Source organism: Rhinoderma darwinii, chromosome 5, assembly GCF_050947455.1.
Source record: "Rhinoderma darwinii isolate aRhiDar2 chromosome 5, aRhiDar2.hap1, whole genome shotgun sequence".
In the NCBI taxonomy this organism is placed as follows: domain Eukaryota; kingdom Metazoa; phylum Chordata; class Amphibia; order Anura; family Rhinodermatidae; genus Rhinoderma; species Rhinoderma darwinii.
In genome coordinates, this window is record NC_134691.1 from 39,594,275 (window position 1) to 39,618,093 (window position 23,819).

The window sequence follows — 23,819 nt, forward strand, 5'->3', positions numbered from 1 at the left end:
GGGTCGTTACGGACGCGGCGATACCAATTATGTATAGTTTTTTTAATTTTTACGGTTTTTCCCATAATAAAAGACTAACTATGGGAAAAAAGTCAGTTTAGCTTTATTTTTATTTGAAATGTGTGTGTTTTTATTGTTTTACCACATTTTTATTATCTTTTTTTTACTTTTCTGACTTGTCCCACTAGGGGACATGAGGGCCTGATGCCCCGATCGCTACTCTAATACACTGCACTACATACGAAGTGCAGTGTATTAGCGCTGTCAGTTATTCACTGACAGCAAGCCTAGGAGGACACGCCGAAGGCGGGTCCTCATGGGCTCCCGTACAAGGCAGACTCGGACGCCATTTTCTGGCGTCCGATTGCCACAGCAACCCAGCGATTGCATCACTGGGTTGCCGATCGGGTGAAAACCTATCAGATGCTGTGCTCTATTGAGCGCAGCATCTGAGGGGTTAATCTGCCGGATCGGAGAGTAGCTCCGGTCCTGGCAGTTACAGGAGGGTGCCAGCTGTATAATACAGCTGTCACCCCGCGGTGATGGTGCCGGCTCTCCCGCATGTACGGCGCATGTCGGGAAGGGGTTAAACAACGGTGACAAATGGAAACCATTTACACCGGATCCGTCATAGTGATGCAAATGGAAACATATGGTTTCTGTTTGTTTCAGTTTGGACTCCGTTCACGGGGTCCCCCTGACGGAGTGCTCCGACCGAACCCTTGAACGGAGTCCCGACGAAGATGTGAACAAAGCCTTACATGCGCAGAAAAACTGTCCGTTACGAGTGCCAAAGTCAATCGCCCCTCGTTTACTTACATTTTTCTGTATCAAGTATCATGAAGAGGTTTGTACCAGTGATTGCTCGTGTGATCCCTATTTTCCCCTCCTCTTCTCATACACTTTACATTATTGCGGGCAGCATAGCCCATTTACATGAGGGTATGTGCTGCTGACAAACGTGAATTTTTATGCCCACATGGAAGACGGCGATCAAAGACAAACAAGCGTTTTATCGTTTGTCATTTGATAGCTGGCATGTTTACACTGGGCAATGATCGGGAGCAAACATTTGTACAAACGATCGTTCAAGCAATAATCGCCCCATGTAAACGGCACTTAAATGTATATTTCAATTCAATCGTCTTTAACACAATGAGACACTAAAACCAATCACTAAACCTAATCTGTTTACCTAGAAAAGTTTATAAACATTAACAACAACTTATAAACATCCCCTCTCCATGATACGTTCTCCAAGTTCTGAGAATATAGTTAAGTAAAATGTTCATCTTGCAGTTGGGTGACTTTCCAGCATTGAGCACGGCACCTTGAACTGAAGTTAGATTAATTAAGGGCTAGGAAATTATACATTTTAGAGATGTAAATGCGTGTGGAAGAACAACCTGTACCTATTAGCATATCTTCTACTAATTGCTAAATGCTAAAAGTAAATGGACAGGAACATTTCGATACATCTTAGCCACATCTGTTTTTGAGTTTATACAGTAAATATTGCTGCATTTACAATGTCATCAGCCTTTCAGCAAACTTTTAACATGTGATAGAGACATATCCAAAGTTTGAATCGGTGGGAGTTTGGGTGCGGAGACCCCCACCGTCGCTGAAACAAAGGTGCAGAAGCACTCAGTTGAGCGCCCTGCACCTTCATCTATGATCGGCACTCCTGCTTAGGCTGAAGAAGACTCACATAGAACAGCTTAACAAGGAGCACCGGTCACAGCTGAAGGTGCGGGGCGCTCAAGTGAGCGCTTCTGCACCTTTGTTTCAGCGACGATGGGGGAGTCAGCACCCGGACCCCCACGGATCCAAACTTCTGATAAGTCTCTAGGACATATCAAGTTTGCTCAAAGTGCAGTCACTCTTTATGGACACAGCTATTTTATTTTGGGCCTTCCCAAAGGGGTATTCCGATCTCGGACAATTATTGTATATATACAGGATATGTCAGAAATGTCCAATAGATGCGGGTTCCAAAACTGGGACCCTCACCTATCTCTAGAACAGGGACCCCTGATCCTCATCCTACCTTTCGCTGTGGCCGGGAGTACGGAAACAGCCGAGCTTGCTGAGCTAACTTTTTTCCAAAACTCCCATTCTCTTCTACAGTAGATACGGAAACAGTAGCTCAGCGGACTTGGCTGTTTCCATAGGACTTATTGATTAACTTGTATTCTTTTTTTTGGTGAGAGGGGATATATAGATTTTTTTTAAGGCACTCACCATGGGCTATAAATAATGAATTCATTTCATTTTGTAGTATGGATGGTTGCGGTTGCGTCGACATCAATTATTATTTTTTTTTTCTATATTAAAGCATTTTGTAACTACATTTTTTTTAATTTTGTTTTTGTACATTTTGGACTTGAACATACGATCATTTGATCTAATACACTGTACTACTTCTGTCAGTGTAATACTGACAGGCAGTCTGTTGGGCCCGGCTTCAGACTCCTGCTGTCGCAGCAGTGTCAGCTGTAATACACCCACTGCAGAAGGCGTTATCCACGTGCCATACATTTACGGCACTTTGTACTAACTACAAATTGTTGTAGTAAATGTATGTGTTGCCTAGGGTATTTTTTAGAATTAAAATTGTTACAGCTTAGACTTGGTTCACACAAGCAATAATAAGGTCCTTTGGGATTAAGACTGGGTTCACACGTCGGTCGGGGGGAAAAAAACTGATTTTGACCACGACGTGTAAGCCGTGCCTTACAGTATGGTTGATGGCAAGAATAGAGCAATCTGCAGTACAATTCCTGGCATCCAAAATACTGGAAACCCCAATGGACAATACATACTGTATGCAATAGCAAAATGACCTATCACACTCGGCAACCAGCGCCTCATATTTGCAAATCTAGAAATACCCAAGAAATTGTAAAATAAAGAGGGGAGACTAAATGCTACATTAAGGCCCAGTAATATGGCCAGCACTTAGTAGGACTAGAGATATGGATTAGGTTAGGACTAGGTAACAAAAACACTTCAATCAGAACTAGAGATCTACCTAGGCGACACAGTCCTTCTACCAGCAGTCATGCTCAATGAGGAATGCAGGGCCGGCCTTAGGGGTGTGCGACCTGTGCAAGTGCACAGCCGATCAGCAGATTGGATGATCTGCATGTTTAGGTGGCCAATAAAATGGGAGCTAGTCGGTAGCATATCTACCTCCTACATCATCTGCTGCCAACATGATGGAGCTGTATGGGGACAAACGATCGCAGAAACAATCGCTCGTCCCCATACAGCGCCGATCAACGAGCTGTAAAGACGATCGGCGCTCGTTTTCACGGCCCATATCAGGCCGACTAAAGGGACTGTTTTTTCTGGCTTCCAAACATTGACAACTCTTCATTGTTTATGATCAAATACAGGATATGTGTCCCCAGACAGTGCATGAGCTTTATTACATTATGTTAACCTCGAGAAGGAAAGGTTAAATGAGGTAAAATAGATCAGATCTGAATGATAATCGGCAATTACTGCTGAAGCTGTGGAACAAAGATTAAGATATATATTCATGCTAGAGAGACATGCAGCTGGCATCCTGCAAAACCGTACTGTTCTCTCTGCCAGCCTGGTAACAGATTGCATTTTGTGCCTCACTTCAAAGATATGAAAGAATATGTACAGTATTGAAGAAAGCAGAAATGCTAATTGAAATGCAAAGTAGAATTTTTCTGAAATGTAGATAATCTAAGACAACATTAAAAAGAAACATAGAGAGAACTGCCGATGAGACTTCTGGACCGATAGTGCAAACACAAGAAGACTGCATGGATACAATCCCTCTTTATGTACAGAAAATAGTAGGTACAGTATGTCCACCTTTGCAACAATTTTTTTTTAATGCTCCAATGCATCTAAAATAAAAAATGAAGCAACTTTGCAAATAGTCTAGATTAAAAATATCCTGGGAGAAGGGTACCAAAGAATTTCGAAGGCATTAGATATACCATGGAACTCAGTGAAGACGGTCATCAAGAAGTGGATTATATTTGGCACAACAGTGACATTACCAAGAACTGGACGTCCATCAAAACTTGATGAAAATTGGTCCGGGAGGCTACCAAGAGGCCTACAGCAACATTAAAGGAGCTGCAGGACTTTCTGGCAGGTACTGGTTGTGTAGTGCATGTGATAACAATCTCCCTTATTCTTCATATGTCTGGGCTGTGGGGTAGGGTGGCGAGACGGAAGCCTTTTCTAACAAAGAAAAACATCCAAGCCCGGCTATGTTTTGCAAAGACCTACATCAAGTTTGCCAAAAGCATGTGGGAAACGTGTTATGGTTGGATGAGACCAAGGTTGAACTTTTTGGCCATAATTCCAAAAGGTATGTTTGTCGCAAAGCCAACACCGCACATCGCCAAAAAAACGCCATACTCACAGTGATGCATGGTGGAGGCAGCATTATGGAGCATGGTGGAGGCAGCATTATGGAGCTCGGTGGAGGCAGCATTATGAAGCATGCTGGAGGCAGCATTATGGAGCACGGTGGAGGCAGCATTATGGAGCACGGTGGAGGCAGCATTATGGAGCATGGTGGAGGCAGCATTATGAAGCATGCTGGAGGCAGCATTATGGAGCACGGTGGAGGCAGCATTATGGAGCACGCTGGAGGCAGCATTATGAGGCATGGTGGAGGCAGCATTATGAAGCATGGTGGAGGCAGCATTATGGAGCACGGTGGAGGCAGCATTATGGAACACGGTGGAGGCAGCATTATGGAGCACGGTGGAGGCAGCATTATGGCGCACGGTGGAGGCAGCATTATTGAGCACGGTGGAGGCAGTATTATGGAGCATGCTGGAGGCAGCATTATGAAGCATGGTGGAGGCAGCATTATGGAGCACGGTGGAGGCAGCATTATGGAGCACGGTGGAGGCAGCATTATGGCGCACGGTGGAGGCAGCATTATGGAGCACGGTGGAGGCAGCATTATGGAGCACGGTGGAGGCAGCATTATGGAGCATGGTGGAGGCAGCATTATGGAGCATGGTGGAGGCAGCATTATGGAGCACGGTGGAGGAAGCATTATGGAGCACGGTGGAGGCAGAATTATGGAGCACGGTGGAGGCAGCATTATGGAGCACGGTGGAGGCAGCGTTATGAAGCACGGTGGAGGCAGCATTATGGTGCACGGTGGAGGCAGCATTATGGAGCATGGTGGAGGCAGCATTATGGAGCATGGTGGAGGCAGCATTATGGAGCATGGTGGAGGCAGCGTTATGGAGCACGGTGGAGGCAGCATTATGGTGCACGGTGGAGGCAGCATTATGGAGCACGGTGGAGGCAGCATTATGGAGCCTGGTGGAGGCAGCATTATGGAGCATGGTGGAGGCAGCGTTATGGAGCACGGTGGAGGCAGCATTATGGAGCACGGTGGAGGCAGAATTATGGAGCACGGTGGAGGCAGCGTTATGAAGCACGGTGGAGGCAGCATTATTGAGCACGGTGGAGGCAGCATTATTGAGCACGGTGGAGGCAGTATTATGGAGTACGGTGGAGGCAGCATTATGGAGCACGGTGGAGGCAGCATTATGGAGCACGGTGGAGGCAGCATTATGTTTGGGGCTGTTTTTCTGCAGCTGGAACTGGGGCTTTAGTCAAGGTGGAGGGAATTATGAACAGTTCCAAATATCAGTCAATATTGGCACAAAACCTGCAGCCTCTGCTAAAAAAGCTGAAGATGAAGAGGAATTGCACCTTTCAGCACGACAACGACCCAAAGCAGAACCTGCAAATCAGGAAAAGAATGGCGCCACCAGAAGAAGATCACAGTTTTGGAATGGCCCGGCCAGAGCGCAGACCGGAATCCCATTGAAAATCTGTGGGGTGACCTGAAGAGGGACATACACAGGAGATGCCCTCGCAATCTGAAAGGTTTGGAGCGCTTTTGCAAGGAAGAGGGGGCAACAATTGCCAAATCAAGCTGTGCCATGCTGATAGACTTCTACCCAAAAAGACTGAATGCCGTCATAAAGTCAAAGGGCAATTCAACAAAGTATTAGTTTAAGGGCAGATTCACACGAGCGTTGCGTTTTTGCGCACGCAAACAACGCGGCGTTTTGCGCGTGCAAAAACCATTTGACAGCTGCGTGTGTCATCCGTGTCTGATGCGCGGCTGCGTGATTTTCGCGCAGCCGCCATCATAGAGATGAGGCTAGTCGACGCCCGTCACTGTCCAAGGTGCTGAAAGAGCTAACTCTTTCAGCACCCTCGACAGTGAATGCCGAACACAATATCGAAAAACCTGTCCTTGGTGACGCGTCCTTGGTGACGCGCCTCTCGACATCGGGCCCCACCTCCTTGGATGACGCGCCAGTCCATGTGACCGCTGCAGCCTGTGCTTGGCCTGTGATTGGCTGGAGCTGTCACTTGGACTGAATTGTCATCCCGGGAGGTCAGACTGGAGGAAGACGTCGGGAGTTATCGGTAAGTCAGAACTTCGTTTTTTTTTTTACAGGTTCATGTTTATTGGGATCGGAAGTTTAACAGTTTAACTCTTTCAGCACCATGGACAGTGACTATCTCCTGACGTCGCGTACCGATATTTTTTTTGCCGGGTTCGGCCAAAACGAGTTCGGCCGAACCCGGTGAAGTTCGGTTCGCTTGTCCGGCTTCGCTAATCGCAAAGACACTCCGTTTGGATGTTCGGAAACAGAAAAGCACGTGGTGCTTTTCTGTTTACATTCATCCTTTTGACAGCTGTTGCGCAAACACGCAGTTCGCACGGAAGTGCTTCTGTGCAACCTGCGTGGTTTTCACGCACCCATTGACTTCAATGGGTGCGTGATGCGCGAAATACGCAGAGTTATTGAACCTGTCGCGCTTTTTGCGCAGCAGACAAACGCTGCGCAAAAAGCACGGACTGTCTGTACTGCCCCATAGACTTGTATTGGTCCATGCGTGCCGCGTGAAAACCACGCGGCCCGCACGGACCGAATACACGCTCGTGTGAATCCCCCCTAAGGGTGTGCATATTTACACAACCACATTATTTTTGTTCTTTATTTTTATTTTTCCAACCCTAAAAGATTTCAGTTTGTTTTTCAATACAATTGTACAGATTATAGGTGACATGAAAGGCAGAAAAAAATCTGAAATGATTCATCTTGGACTGATTTTGTGACATGACAAAAACCAGGTATTTTAACAGGGGTGTGTAAACTTTTTATATCCACCATATGTGTTTCCATCGTTACAAACCTTGAGTAGTCTGATACTGCAGTCATACTGCCCCCATCCAACTGTCCCCTACATACACATGGTAGATTAGTAAGAAGTAGGGGGCAGGAGACAGTGAGTATGACTGCAGGATCAGACTACACAGGGATTGTTTGTAGTCTGTAACCATGAAGACACATAGGTCTGCTTAGGAGATGCACAATGGTAGGATATTTTTCAATAAGACTATTTGCAAAATTGCTTTATTTTTTATTTTAGATTCATTAAGGCAATAAAGGTTGTGAAGGTGTACATAGACTTTAAAACAATGAGTTTCACAGCTTGCTAGACTTGGTCCAGAAATGGTATCAGCAGCACTCCCCCCCCCCCCCCTTCTTATAATTGATGCCAATTTACATATTTTCTCTAGTCCCTGGAGAAATTCAGTCAACGTGAATAAAACAACTGTTATGGACCAAGGGTACTAATCATAGGGTAATGTGCATGTATTACCACTCCGGAAGTGAGCACATAAACAGGCGCATTGTTACCGTGTATAAGATATATCCTTCCCAGGGTGCATGTGGGCCGCCATATGTGCATTCTTACATTACCGTAGATGTGTCTTCACCTTAAATACTTATTAGCCACAGCGACATAAGGTTGAAACACAGTAGATGGAGCGAGAAGTAAAGGAGGAAAGCGATAGCAGGGTATATGTGTATGCTTGTAAAAGGATGAGTGACTGGGTGACCAGATTATAATTCTCCACAGCTTCCAAAATGGTTGATTATGGCTACAACATCCTGTCCCCAAGAGGAAGAACAGCTCTGGAGCACACACTTTTGTACTAACTAGTGAAGTACTCTGCAGACTATACAGAAGACAGTCATTCAAGGTCATTTTTTTAAAGATGCACTTAAAAGTTAATTATTTTTGTAACTATTTATTCCATCGTTACATAGATTAGGTGCTTACCACTCAGGCAGGAGAAAGCACAAGAAATGATACAGTACGAAAAAAGGAGGAAATGTGTAGGAATGAGAAATACTGTACATTATGAGCAACCTATATACTAGGAGTGGAGAGGGGACACTGTCCATCAAGCAGAGATAAACATGTATGTATTAAACATTTAAAACGATTAGGCCCTGTTCACATTTACATTGTAGGACAAACAGAGTAGAAAGCTATCCATAGTGTTATACATCAACGAAAGTGAATAGTAATAATCTGTTTGGTGGCGCCGATAAATCCTGCCGTTTTTGTTTTATTGGATTGAAACATTTGCATTGTGGCTTCTGTTATGAACAGTGGTGCTGAACCCATTGTATGGATTTGACTGACTAATAATGGGTACTCGATGGGTTTCCATCCTGTATTTTGTCATTTTGACGGCAAGAATAGCGCTGCAATGCAGGTGAGAACATACTGTAGCCTTAACCAATGTTGGATAGTCAACACTGCAAATGAGTTCTGTAGGGCAGTAAATGGGGTGGTGTGTAATCTAAATAGGTATCGTGTGCACCAGGTAACATCGAGGTGTGCTAACTTGGGGGTGGATTCTACCTTGATCCTTGCGTCCAATATGCAAGAAGAGTCCAAGGCACCGCCACATACGGTACATATTTTAATACTTTATTGTGGCGCACCAAGGCACATAACAGCAATGTTTTGGCACACAGTCCTTCCTCCAGCCGGTGTTGTGTCTCATATACAGCTTGAGGGAGGCCGAAACTTCGCTGTTTTCACCTTTGCGGTGTACAATAAAGCATTGAAAAATGTGCTTGTGCCTTGGTCTCTTCCTGGGTATTGGGGTAGTGTGTGAGTCATTATTATAGAGAGTATTCAAAGTTATACTATGGAGGGAATCCTATAAGAAAGGCCTCTTCTTTACCTTGGAATGATAATCTTTCTCTAGCCTGGAGTCTGAACCCGCCACCTGCTTGTACTTGTTCATCTTCATTTTCATTTGTCGATTTCTCTCCTCTACATCCATTGAACCTGTCCAAAGCAGAGGAAAGCGATTACTACCAAACTATAAACTATTAGCTCTTTACATATCAAACAACTTTTCCTATATAAACTAGAGGAGGTTGGCCATTACTATGACCACTCACCACCTATTTGAGCAGAGGAGACACTTTGTGGCTCTGGGGTGTATCTGACCAGTGGGCCACATTCATGATTATTGATGCAACAGTTAAAGTGTTGTACTGGATTAGATAAACATTGCTGCTTTCTTCCACAAACAGTGCCACACCTGTCCACAGGTTGCGTGTGGTATTGCAGCGCAACTCTATTCACTTCAATAGAGCTAAACTGCCATAACAGACACAAATTATGGACAGGTGTGACGCTGTTTCGGGGAGAAAGCAGCAATGTTTATCTAATCCGGTGCAACCCCTTTAAATGCCCCCACTATGTATAATAAATGCATAGACTTCATGGTGATACTAAAAGTAAATAGCAAATTAATTTACTATTAGATGTCATGTAGTTAAGCACAGCCATGCAAGAACTACAGAGTAGATGATGAGAAATGTACTCCCCTCGTAATGCACAATATGACCCCATTCACTGCATTGTAAACAGATGATAAATGTGGTTTTAAGCTGCTGAACATCCCTGGAAGTTTTGCAATGATCTAATGCCTAGTTGTAAAAGCAATGGAGACCACAAAATATGGAGAAATGATACTTTGCGATGGAAATCAGTGTTGTAGCATCCCCTGCCAGCCAAGTTTTAGCAATAAAGTCTATCAATAGTCTACCACCATCAAACTTGGTGGAATATATATATAAAATATATCAGATAGGTAGATAGATAGATAGATAGATAGATAGATAGATAGATAGATAGATAGATAGATAGATAGATAGATAGATAGATAGATAGATAGGAGATAGATAGATAGATAGATAGATAGATAGATAGATAGATAGATAGATAGATAGATAGATAGATAGATAGATAGATAGATAGGAGATAGATAGATAGATAGATAGATAGATAGATAGATAGATAGATAGATAGATAGATAGATAGATAGATAGATAGATAGATATAGATCTGTACTCATCAGACACATAGGAACACATTTTGCAAGATGCCTTTATATAAGCTATATACAGTATATATATATATATATATATATATATATATATATATATATATATATATATATATATATACAGATGTAGCCAAGTTATCTTGACTCTGATAACTTGCTGCAGCGTGATATCACACAACAAAAGCCATTGAAAAGTCATTGAAAAAGTCAAGATAAGAGCTCTAGCCACTGTTTAATGAGTTAAAAGTCAAGATAAAGACGGTTACATCTGTATGTACATATATATATATATAGTATATACTTTCTAATAGCCTGTAGATTCTACGGTGCGCCTTTAAAGACTTTTTGAAAAATCCAGTCTGAAATGGAAAATGGCATGGTATGACCTCTGCCAGGGTATTTTCCCCTAATCTGCTCTAAGGTCAGTACCAGTTCAAGGGATCATGTTCTTGGCCGTATTATAACTCTGTACAAGCTTCGGGTTGTACAGAGTCATAATACGGCACCCATGGAAGACAATGGTTCCATACTGTACATCAGTATGCTCTAGAATATATTGGATGTGGCATTACGGAGATATTCTCCCCTAGAAGCAATGACCTAGAAGTGAATGTTCACCTTTTGACAACATTTTTTCTTTAGGTCCAAAATTCTTTGCTGATAAATGTCTTTATCTTTATTGCAGTCAGAGCTTTGTTTTTCCTGATGCAGAGCTTTATACCGTTTGCATAGACCTAGAGTTAAATGATCAAATTCTGTCTGCCTGCTGCCACCACTAGAGGGAGCTTACTGCATACTGTCTCATTATTGTGACCATAGGATAAACTGTATGCAGTAAGCTTCTAAGCTCCCCCTAGTGGTGGCTGCAGTGCATTTGAAGTATTAAAAAAAATGGAGCTCCGATCACTTTAAAGATATATGAAAAAATTAGTCACAGAAGGTTGGACCTCAAAATGAAATGGTGTAAAAAGTTGGCCATCCATTTTAAGCTAAACAGCTGAGTCATGTCTGACAGTCTGGTTGCTAGGTACACACTGCCTAACAACCACAGTAATTCAAGCATGTCCCGAGCAACCAGACTGTCTCTGGTCTTCAGCCCAAGGCAGAATTGCCACTGAATTCAGAGAAATAAAGAAGCAACAACGCTTAGAAGGACATAAACTGGTATTTTCTCTAGTTCTTATTACCTTAGTAACCATATTTTTGTAAGTTGGAGTGGAAAAACTCTAAAGCAAACTGTATATTTCCAGTTTTTAAAGAACTACTAAGAGGTGCCCACTTTGGCTAGCGGGACAATCTGAGCACTGCAGCATCATACACACATAAATAGTCCATAATGTTCTCAAAATGACTTAATCCAAAACCCCCAACTGTACAAAGATATCACTGTGGATCTGAGGGTTACACGCTCTGCTGCCAATAATTAATTCCTTTCCTAAGAGCCTGAGAATATAGTGATATGGAAATGATACATCTTGTCAAGTGCAGAACAGAACTGTCCTATTAAAATGCAATGGTGCTCAGAAACTTGGTCCTCGATTCCCTACAGCATCCTAGGGGTACATTCATCATTCAGCACTGTCTTAAAAAAATAGGGCATTTTTCTCAAATTATTAATCTTCGAGCTGTCACTTGAGCTGAAGTCTCATGGGATATCAGAGTGAACACTGCAAAAAAGATCAATGTATAGAATGATATTTTTGTAGATATTATTAAAGGGTACGGTGGGTAGAAGAGATTCATGTGCTGGAATCTACACAATGAAGATGAGTCCCATCTATTAAGAGCCTGTCGAAGAGATGACATGTAGCAAAGATGAGTTTGACGTTTGGTCAACTCCTGGTGGTTTTGCATAGAACTGTAGGACAACCTACAAGAGTGGTCCACGACCTGTTACAGAACTACAACCCCCAGCCTCCAGTTGACAGGCCTTGCTGAGATTTGGAGATTCAAAGGTTGGAGACCATTGATCTACTATATTTTTTAACTCAGATAAGTTATAATAAGGGGTGGGCAATGTGTCGTATGGATGCCTCGCTAGACTTCCTGGCAAGGAACGAAAATGTAAAGGTCCCTAGGTAGGTCATGACGACTGCTGCTGGGACATAAATGGGCGGGCAGGCTATAAGAAAGGCCATTTTGTCAGGTCGACTTAAAGGGTTATTCCCATCCCATCTCGGCCATCATTTTGTTTGTCCCCAATCAGTTCTCAAACAAAAATGATACATATCTCTTCAAAATAAAAATTCTACCAGGTCTTTTTTGTTTTGAACTTAATTTCCCCATTTCTTGCTGGGTGCACTTTGCTGATTTGTGGGTGCCGCTTGCTTTAATGTGCGCTGCCGAGGAAGCGGACACTATGAAAGCCCAGGTAAGGGGCTCAGCATCTATGTGCCGTGTGCAGCCCTGAAGAACGGCTCCATGCCTACAGCAGATGCCCGGGTGCCGCTCTAAAGACTTTCATAGAGGAGTGTAGAGGTGGCCAGACAGGGAGCTACTGCACATGCTCCGGCATGCGCACTCCCTAGATCCTGGCCATACCGGCTGACACTAACAATTACTAAATGGTACAAGCGCGGCCGTCGCTGTTGATCCAAAGCAGTGACAGGATCCATAGGCAGCTATAAATAAAAAAAAAGAGGTCCGTGGCTGGACGGTCAGCTGGATCTGAGAAATGGTACATTTTTGAAAATGTATGCTATTTGGGAAAATTCAGATCTTGCTGTTTTCTGACAATTAAAGTATGGGAATACCCCTTTAAGTGAGACTGTGGGCGTGGGTTGAGCACCTTCACTCTGGGCAAAAGCACATGGACTCCTCTACGAGCCACAATGGAGTGCTGTTATGTAAAAGCGGCTTCTGAGGTTGCAGATCTGTCCATTCTTTTCAGTAACCACCATGTAATATTATATTTTTCCTGCAGCAGCGGATCGCCAGGGGTTAGAGAAGCCAGATCCGTGGAGATCAGCTGAATGCTGGGCCGGCATCTGGCAGCTCTGACATAAATCCCAGCTTTTTGTAACCACGCTGATTGGACTTTAGTTATTTTTTTATTATATATGGGAACTTGCATTAAAAAATGTTCCTTTCCTCTCCATGTGCATGGTATTCCCCATGTTAGAGCAGCAGTTTGTGCTTCAGAGCTGTTTTTAATACTGTAAACTGGGACTTTGTAACTTTAAGTATAGAGACACAAAAACTTTACTGCTCTATTTTTACCTCTCTATGACTCTCAATCTTGTCCCATCGTCATGCCCTGTGCCTTCTAGTACTAATGAGATCAGCATACATGGGAATAACATATTGAGGTTGGTATATCTGTATGGCGGCCCTCAAGAACAATGGGAGCTAGGAATACAGAGTTCTCCCCATAGTGTTTAAATTAATTTCAATGGAGGACACAACCTGGGAGAAATCAGCTGTAATACATCTAAGACACGGAATTTGTAAATGAAAAAAAATAATTTAAGCCATAAAGTAGTGTACCCTAAAGGCTACGTACGAAAGCGTTTGTTTTTTTATACAATAAGGTCTATGATTGTGCTTTGTGCCACTTAATAATTAGGCTTTATTAAAAATTATTTTAACTTTTTAAGATACAGCTGCTTTGTATTCTCTATATACAGCAGTTGTATCTTTCGCTAAAACCTTTTCATGTTAGGTCTGCGGGGCTGACGGGTTCAGTATCAGCGAGTCCTGCGTGTCTCTGACACGCAGGAACCACCTGTTATCCATCACATCTAAGTTCATAACACTGAACCTGCTGTCACTGAACCCGTCAGTTCCGCGGACCTGACGGATTCAGGTCTTAGCGCACGCACGATACAGCTGCTCTGTATAGAGAATACAAAGCAGCTGTATCTCAAAAAGTAAAAATAATTGTTAAGTGACACAAAACACAGTGATTGACCTTTCACACTGAATTGCTTTTGAAGGTGTACATAGCCTTTAAGATCTTAACAAGACACTGAACAAATAAATGGAAAAATGCTCTAAAGCAAAAATAACATACAATAAAACAAAAATACCACCATGTCCAATCACACAACATGTCTCTAAGCCCCATACCTGGATCCCCATTCTCTTGTTCTGCCATCCTGTATTCTAGAAATAAAAATGGTACATGTAATGAAATACATGAAATTAAAACAATGGTGCTACATGGGAACACAAGAAAAACACAAATGAATAAAACATTTAAAAAAAAACTTATCTGCAACCAGCACAAGCTGTGCGGTGGGAATAAAGACAGATGAATGGATAAATGAATGGACTGATGCAAATACTGTATGTGTGTCCGTGTTTTGGTCATTATCACTTCTATTACACTAGTAACACCCTGAAGCTTAGCTCGACCCTTTTACTTTACAGTATATTTCACAAGCATCTTCAAATTTTGTGGATTGTCCCTTTTAAATTGATCTGTTTATACAAATTTTTCTGGTATTTGTAAAGTGCACATTTTTCCATATCTTTAATGTATCATTATTTCTAGGCAATTATTATTTATTGTAATTTATTGAAGTATTTGAAATGCAAGAAACCACATCAGACTGAATTCACATTGCGCTTTAAGCGTCTGCTTGGCGTAAGTGACGCAAAATATCCCACCGCATACGACAAATGTATCCATAGGCCACCATTGACCTGACGGAGGCCAACAGAGTCTCCATTTTTACTCCATCAGGCAGGTATACGTCGGTATAACTTACTTTCAACTATATTGAATAGTGTAATGTGCTACATTATTCCATACAGAGGCATCCTGCAAAAAAGAAACATATACCATGCCGTATATGTTTTATTTAACATAGGATCCTATGGGTGATGCATGCCTATATATTGTTATCAGTCAGAGACATCTGTCGGAGATATACTGTACCTCAGACTTACGCTGCAAACATTGTGTGAATAAACACTTAATTTATCAAACAGATTAGTTAGTTACATTCAGTAGATCTATCTTTCTAATTATCTGTCTATTATCTATCTAATATGTATCTCATATCTATTTATCTCATATCTATCTCATATCTATCTATCTCATATCTATCTATCTCCAGGGACGTAGCTGGGGGGGGGGGGCAGGCGCCCCGGGCGCAACTAAGGGGGAAGGTGGGGGGCGCCATGGCCGCACCGTCCATGATGGTGGCTTGCTGCCTTTCTGTGGGGGCGGCGGCGCCACTGAAACCAGTAGTCGCCACCCCCTCCTGCACTATAGGTGATGAATGGACGGGTACGTTCCGTGCCCGGCCAGTCAGCACCTTTCAACAACTCAAGCGGCGCGATTACTTCTTCGCAACGCTTGCATCGTTGAAAGGCACGGATTGACAGGGCAAGTCATAGAAGCAAGCGGTGAGATTACATCATCACGCCGCTTGCGTCCAGGAAAGGCGCTGATTGGCAGGGCAGAATGACTTGCCCTGTCAATCAGCGCCTTTCAACGACGCAAGCGGCACGATGATGTCATCGTGCCGCTTGTGTTGTTCAATCCCAGCAGACCTGCTCAGAAGAGTGCAGGTCTGCATTGCCACCGGACGGCACGGGAACGTGATTAAGGTGAGTATATAAAGTATTTTTTGTTTTTTTATCCTAATAAATATGAGACATTATCTACAGGGGGGCTCTATCGACAGAGGTCGGCTCTATCTACAGGGGGGCTATATACAGGGGTGGGCTATATGTGGAGCACTATAGGGGAGCTATATGTGAGGAACCATATACAGGGGGGCTATATACAGTGGTGGGCTATATGTGGAGCACTATAGGTGGAGCTATATGTGAGGCACCATATACAGGGTTGGGCTATATGTGGAGCACTATAGGGGGAGCTATATGTGAGGCACTATATTCAGGGGTGGGCTATATGTGGAGCACTATTTATAGGGGGAGATATATGTAGGGCACCATATACAGGGGTGGACTATATGTTGGACACTATATACAAGGGTGGGCTAAATGTGGAGCACTATCTACAGGAGGGGCTACATGTGGGGCACTATTTTCAGAGGGGGCTATATGTGGAGCACTATATACAGGGGGTCTATATATAGGGCACTATCTACAGGGATAGCTATATGTGGGCACTATCTACAGGGGTGGCTATATGTGGGACACTATCTACAGGGGGCTGTATGTGGGGCTCTATCTACAGGGGCTCTATGTGGGTCACTATCTACAGGGGGATCTATGTAGGGCACTATCTACAGGGGGCTCTATGGGGGTACTATCTACAGGGGGCACGGTGTGTGTGTGTGTGGGACACAGTGTATGGTGCTATTATAATTAGAGGTGCAGTGTATGGCACTATTATAATCAGGGACACAGTGTATAGCGTTATTATAATCAGGGACAGTGTTTGGTGCTATTATATTTAGAGGTACAGTGTATGGTGCTATTATAATTAGAGGTACAGTGAATGGTGCTATTATAATTAGACGTACAGTGTTTGGTGATTTTATATTAAGGTGCACAGTGTCTGGCACTATGAGAACTTTATCTTTGTTTATACTTGCAGAAATGTTTGAAAAGTGAGAAGCTGATGACATCTGAGTTGCAAACTGCAGAAATGGGCTGTGGCAGGGAAAAGTCATCATAGAGGTCTGGACTGCATATAGAAGAAAAGAGAAAAAGGACAACTAGAATCGGAGATCGACACCTGTGAGTCACTTAATGTAAATGTTTATTCTGCCTCTAATCAGCACTGTATGATCTGCAGCGAGATGATGGTGGTATGATTTTTTTTTTGTGAAACAGCATCTCCCAGCATAGCCTTACCATTGTTTGGGCCATGCTGGGAGCTGTATACAATTTAGTGAAAAACCTATACGGCAGGGGTTGCACTAAATTGAGCTGTATTTATGCTGGTGCTGTATATATGTACCGAGCATGGTTCTGGTGTTGTATATATACTGAGCATGGTTCTGCTACTGTATATATGTATTGAACTTTGTTCTGGTGCTGTATATATGTACTGATCAGTATTCTGGCACTGTATTTATGTACTAAGCTTGGTTCTGGCACTGTTTATATGTACTGAGCTTGGTTCTGGCACTGTGTGTATATATATGTACTAAACTTTGTTCTGGTGCTGCATATATATTGAGCTTGGTTTTGGTGCTGTATATATATTGAGCTTTGCTCTGGTGCTGTATATATGTACTGAGCTTTGTTCTGGTACTGTATATATGTACTGAGCTTTGTAATGGATTTGCCTGACACAGCTTCTTTGTCGACGCCCGTGGTTAATCAGCCTGCATCTGTGCCTAGGTCTGTTAGAGTGACTCGATCTGCTACCACTCAGGCTGGGAGGCTGAGGAGTGGGAGAACCTATCACAGACTGGCCAGACGGAGCTAGCTCCCGCCCTCTGTCTATTTATACCTTCATTTCCTGCTCCTCCTTTGCCTGTGATTCTGTCTGGTTTCCTGGCTCTGCTGCTCCTGCTAATATTATTGACCTCTGCTTCAAATTGACCCTGGCTTTACTGACTACTCTCCTGCTCTACGTTTGGTACCTCGTACACTCCTGGTTTTACTCGGCTCGTTCACTACTCTTGTTGCTCACGGTGTTGCCGTGGGCAACTGCCCCATTTCCCTTAGCTTCTGTGTACCCTTGTCTGTTGGTCTGTTGTGCACTTATTGAGCGTAGGGACCGTCGCCCAGTTGTACGCCGTCGCCTAGGACGGGCCGTGCAAGTAGGCAGGGACTGAGTGGCGGGTAGATTAGGGCTCACCTGTCTGTCTCCCTACGCCGTCATTACATAGTAAGCCCGCTGGTCAGGACCTGGGAGTCTTGGACCTAGCACAAGTTTCACAATCGGCGCCGTAGGCCTTAACGTCTTTAAGCAACCCAGGCCACCAATAGGTTCTAGAAATGAGGTGTTTGGTACCCAGGATGCCTGGATGGCCAGATAGTGCAGAGTCATGATTCTCCCTGAGTACCCTTAGCCGCAATTGCAGGGGAACAAACAGCTTGTTCTCAGGAAGGTTCTCGGGAGCTGAACCTTGATCAGTCGCAATTTCGGAGGCTAAGTCAGAATCAACAGAGTATATAATTATACCTGGGGGCAAAACACAAGCAGGATCCTCCTCAGGAGGAGGGCTGGCCATGAAGCTACGCGATAGTGCATCAGCTTTAATATTTTTAGACCCAGCTCTATAGGTGACCACAAAGTTGAATCTAGTAAAAAACAACGCCCATTGAGCTTGTCTCGGGTTTAGCCTCCGGGCAGATTCTAGGAAAACCAGATTCTTGTGGTCGTTAAGGACCGTTACCTGGTGCCTAGCACCCTCCAGGAAGTGGCGCCACTGTTCAAATGCCCATTTAATGGCTAAGACTTCGTGGTTGCCAATGTCATAATTACTCTCAGTGGGGGAGAACTTCCTGGAGAAGTAGGCACAGGGACGGAGATGGGTAAGACCCCTGGTACCCTGGGACAAGACAGCACCCACTCCCACCTCGGAGGCGTCAACCTCCACGATGAATGGCTCCATTTGGTTAGGCTGAATCAGCACTGGGGCAGAGACAAAGCACCTCTTAAGGACCTCAAAAGCCTGAACCGCCTCCGGAGGCCAGTGGAGGAGATCAGCACCCTTGCGAGTAAGGTCCGTAAGAGGCTTAGCGATGACCGAGAAGTTAGCAATAAATCTCCTGTAATAATTAGCGAACCCCAGTAAGCACTGTAAAGCCTTCAGGGAGGCAGGTTGGACCCATTCCGCCACAGCCTGAACCTTGGCAGGGTCCATGCGGAATTCGTTAGGAGTGAGGATTTGACCCAAAAATTTTATCTCCTGCACCCCAAACACACATTTTTCGGTTTTAGCAAACAGTTTGTTTTCCCGAAGGGCATGAAGCACCATCCTGACATGCTCAATGTGGGAGAACCAGTCCTTGGAAAACACAAGTATGTCATCAAGGTACACTACAAGAAATACCCCCAGGTAGTCTCTTAAAACCTCATTTATGAAATTCTGGAAGACCGCGGGAGCATTACACAACCCAAAGGGCATGACGAGATATTCGAAATAACCTTCGGGCATGTTAAACGCAGTCTTCACTCATCCCCTTCCCTGATTCGGATAAGGTTATAAGCCCCCCGAAGATCAAACTTAGAGAACCATTTTGGTGGCCTGGGTTGCTTAAAGACGTTAAGGCTTACGTTGACGATTGTGAAACTTGTGCTAGGTCCAAGACTCCCAGATCCCGACCAGCGGGCTTACTATGTAATGACGGGGTAGGGAGACAGACAGGTGAGCCCTAATCTACCTGCAACTCAGTCCCTGCCTACTTGCACGGCCCGTCCTAGGCGACGGCGTACAACTGGGCGACTGTCCCTACGCTCAATAAGTGCACAACAGACCAACAGACAAGGGTACACAGAAGCTAAGGAAAATGGGGCACTTGCCCACGGCAACACCGTGAGCAACAAGAGTAGTGAACGAGCCGAGTCAAACCAGGAGTGTACGAGGTACCAAACGCAGAGCAGGAGAGTAGTCAGTAAAGCCAGGGTTAATTTGAAGCAGAGGTCAATAATATTAGCAGGAGCAGCAGAGCCAGGAAACCAGAAAGAATCACAGGCAAAGGAGGAGCAGGAAATGAAGGTATAAATAGACAGAGGGCGGGAGCTAGCTCCGTCTGGCCAGGCTGTGATAGGTTCTCCCACTCCTCAGCCTCCCAGCCTGAGTGGTAGCAGATCGAGTCACTCTAACAGACCTAGGCACAGATGCAGGCTGATTAACCACGGGCGTCGACAAAGAAGGTGTTTCAGGCAAATCCATTACAGCTTTGTTCTGGTGCTGTATATATGTAATGAGCTTGGTTCTGCTATTGTATATAGAACTATATTGCTTGTAAAATGTACAAATGGCAAATGACATCTCATTGATTGGTAGAGAAAACAAACATGGCAAGGGGGAAGGAGATGTCGGGAAAGAGGTTCGGGGTGGGGGGGGGGCGCATCAAACGGAATCTTTGCCCTGGGTGCTGGAGAACCTAGCTACACCTCTGATATATCCTATCTATCTATCTCATATCTATCTATCTATCTATCTATCTCATATCTATCTATCTATCTATCTATCTATCTATCTATCTATCTATCTATCTATCTATCTATCTATCTATCTTTCTATCTATCTATCTGTCTATCTGTCTCATATCTATCTATCTAGTTCATATCTATCTATAGATCTATTTCAGTGATTTCATTAATTTCTAGTGAATGTCCAGTGTAACTTTTTAAAGGCTCTGTTTCCCAATACAATCCATGACATGTAGCTTAGTCCTATCTGGACAAAATAAATAAAAATGAATTGAGTCTAAGGCTCTGTTCACAGCTGCGTCGGTGGCTCCGTCAGGAGTCTCCTTTCCAGATTCTGTTGATTCTCCAGCAAAATGACAGACACCGTGACTTGAACCCAACAGAACCTGTTAAGGTTAATGGGATCCGTTGGGCACCATTAGGTTTCGTCATGCGACAGATCCAGCGTCTCCTTTTTTTTTGTTTTACTGCTATGATGGAGCAGAGCAACAAAAACGCAGATGTGAACAGACCCTTACAATGTTTGTGGCTTAATGTGTTCTTGGCGTGGCAGGTGACAGAAAATGATGTTAACTGTCTTTTCTTGTGCAGTGTGATTTTGTTATAAGGCTGGGTTCACACGACCATGTTACGTCCGTAATGTACGGAACGTATTTCGGCCGGAAGACCCGGACCGAACACAGTGCAGGGAGCCGGGCTCCTAGCATCATAGTACATCATGATTACAGTACGGGACAGTAGTTCCACGCAGAGGCAGGGACTACTAGCGTCGTACATAACTATGATGCTAGGAGCCCGGCTCCCTGCACTGTGTTCGGTCCGGGTCTTCCGGCCGAAATACGTTCCGTACATTACGGACGTAACATGGTCGTGTGAACCCAGCCTTACTGTGAATTATCTGTGTGTTAAAGGACTGCAGGATAACTTACTATATTGCCCAGTGTACAAGAGAAACGGTTAATGAACCAATTCAGCTCTGCTACATGTACGACAATACAATAACTGCCACAAACTGTACAATTATCTGTCACTATATGAAAGTCATTCATCAAAGCCCAGGATGGAAATAGCAGCAAGTCAGCTTCACTCAAGAACATTATGTCATTGTGGCCTCTATGACATGTCAAGAGAATAAACAGTTCAACAGTTCTGGCACGTTATCTGTATCTATACAGTGCCTGGAACGTTATATGTATGTATACAGTTCTGGTACGTTATCTGTATGTATACAGTTCCGGTATGTTATCTGTATGTATACAGTGCCGGTACGTTATTTGTATGTATACAGAGCCTGGAACGTTATCTGTATGTATACAGTGCCGGTATGTTATCTGTATGTATACAGTGCCGGTACATTATCTGTATGTATACAGTGCCGGTGTGTTATCTGTATGTATACAGTGCTGATACGTTATCTGTATGTATACAGTGCCTGGAACGTTATCTGTATGTATACAGTGCCGGTGTGTTATCTGTATGTATACAGTGCTGATACGTTATCTGTATGTATACAGTGCCTGGAACGTTATCTATATTTATACAGTGCCGGTACATTATCTGTATGTATACAGTGCCTGGAACGTTATCTGTATGTATACAGTGATGGTACGTTATCTGCATGTATACAGTGCCTGGAACGTTATTTGTATGTATACAGTGCCTGGAACATTATCTGTATGTATACAGTGCCGGTATGTTATCTGTATGTATACAGTGCGTGGAACGTTATTTGTATGTGTACAGTGCCGGTATGTTATTTGTATGTATACAGTGCTTACCACAGATGTTGCACTAGTCACCGTCTTCTGTACTTTGTGCAGAAACGACTTTCGGTTTTTTTAATAATACAATTATACAGTAAAAGTATTTTAATATGTCTTTTTTTATGATATCGGATAGCAGCAAAATTATTTAGATTATCAGTTACAATACATAAATTGAAAAAAGAAACACGTTCATCAACCCTCCTCAATCAATTGTATGACTTTCAATGCTAGATTAGTTATAAGCCTCAATGTCATTCGTCATTAAATAAACATCTAGCCCTTTTTCTTAATGCTGACATATTATCTGCCATTACTACCTCTTTGTGTAGTTTGAATACTCTAACTGTAAAGAACCCTTTCCTATATTAATGTTTCAAACGCCTTTGTTCAACACGCAATAAAAGTCCCCTGGTCTTTTGTAGAGTCCTTTTAAATAACAAATCATCTTCTAGCTCTTTGGATTGACCACACATATACTTATACATGTTAGTAAGATCACATCTAGTCATTATAAAGCAGTGTTCCCAACCAGTGGCTCGGGAGACACGTCGTTCACAGCCTTGCTGTATGTGGCTCCTTAGTTGGTGGCGGCTTCAGATATTATTGTTCCCTAGTGGCACCTGGGGTGTCATACTGTAGTATTACCAGAAAATTGCACAGGTGTCAAAACCATATCACTGGCCATTAACCCCAGGGTAAGAGCCATGGGATTTGGTCATATCTTTATTAGACTGTTTCCCTTTTCAAATCTAGTATGTCTCAACATCACCATATTGAAATTATCTCACAAGCAAGAAAAGGTTGTAAAGTTTATAAAGTATATAACTATGTGCAGTCATATTTTTGTAACCTCAGCTCCTCTTTTTTCAGGGACAGGAAGTAGCTGACAACCATTATCAGCCATATTAGCTCTCATTAAGCTCTGTCACTTGGTCACAAAGAGTGTTCTCTCCCTCCCTCAGTCCCTCCATGTCAGTCAATCACAAAAACAATCCGTCAACTAAATGTGTATTTGTTCATCAGTGACGAGGTAGACAAGAACCCCCACCATAATTCATAGCCCAGTGAGGGAGGAAATAGCTACATTCTCCATCAACAAACATATTAAAAATTGAAAAAATATGTCAATCTGCTAAACATAATATGATATATAATGTACAGGGTGGGCCATTTATATGGATACACCTAAATAAAATGGGAATGGTTGGTGATATTAACTTCCTGTTTGTGGCACATTAGTATATGGGAGGGGGGAAACTTTTCAAGCTGGGTGTTGACCATGGCGGCCATTTTGAAGTCGGCCATTTTGTATCCAACTTTAGTTTTTTCAATGGGAAGAGGGTCATGTGACACATCAAACTTATCGAGAATTTCACAAGAAAAACAATGGTGTGCTTGGTTTTAACGTTATTTTATTCTTTCATGAGTTATTTACAAGCTTCTCTTTGTTTACAGCCATTGACATGTCGCAGAGGTTAACACATGAGGAGCGGATACAAATTGTGTTGATATCTGGTGAACGCAGTACCCGGGTCATTGCAGCAGATTTCAATGCAAGACAACCTACGAGACCACCCATCTCCCATGCTACAGTTTGCAAACTGCTTGCCAAGTTTCGTGAAACTGGTTCAGTGTTGGATTTGCCCAAATGTGAACGCATGAAAACTGTCACTAATGAAGAAACATCAGTGGCTGTCCTAGCTTCATTCAGCAAGAGCCCACAGCGTAGCACTCGCCGCATGTC

At 43.4% G+C, this 23,819-nt stretch overlaps 1 protein-coding gene across 47 annotated transcripts in view; it reads right to left on the bottom strand.

Moving 5' to 3' along the window:
• Positions 1 to 23,819, bottom strand: part of RIMS2 (regulating synaptic membrane exocytosis 2) — a 583,792-nt gene that overhangs the window by 103,587 nt on the left and 456,386 nt on the right. For 41 of the 47 annotated variants that reach the window (XM_075825841.1, XM_075825842.1, XM_075825847.1 and 38 more), the window contains one exon: positions 9,095 to 9,201. In XM_075825841.1, coding sequence (XP_075681956.1) covers positions 9,095 to 9,201 — 107 coding nt within the window. Of the gene's footprint in view, positions 1 to 9,094; positions 9,202 to 14,338; positions 14,375 to 23,819 lie in introns of all 47 variants that reach the window. The other 6 variants (XM_075825887.1, XM_075825888.1, XM_075825848.1 and 3 more) reach the window with 1 other exon arrangement.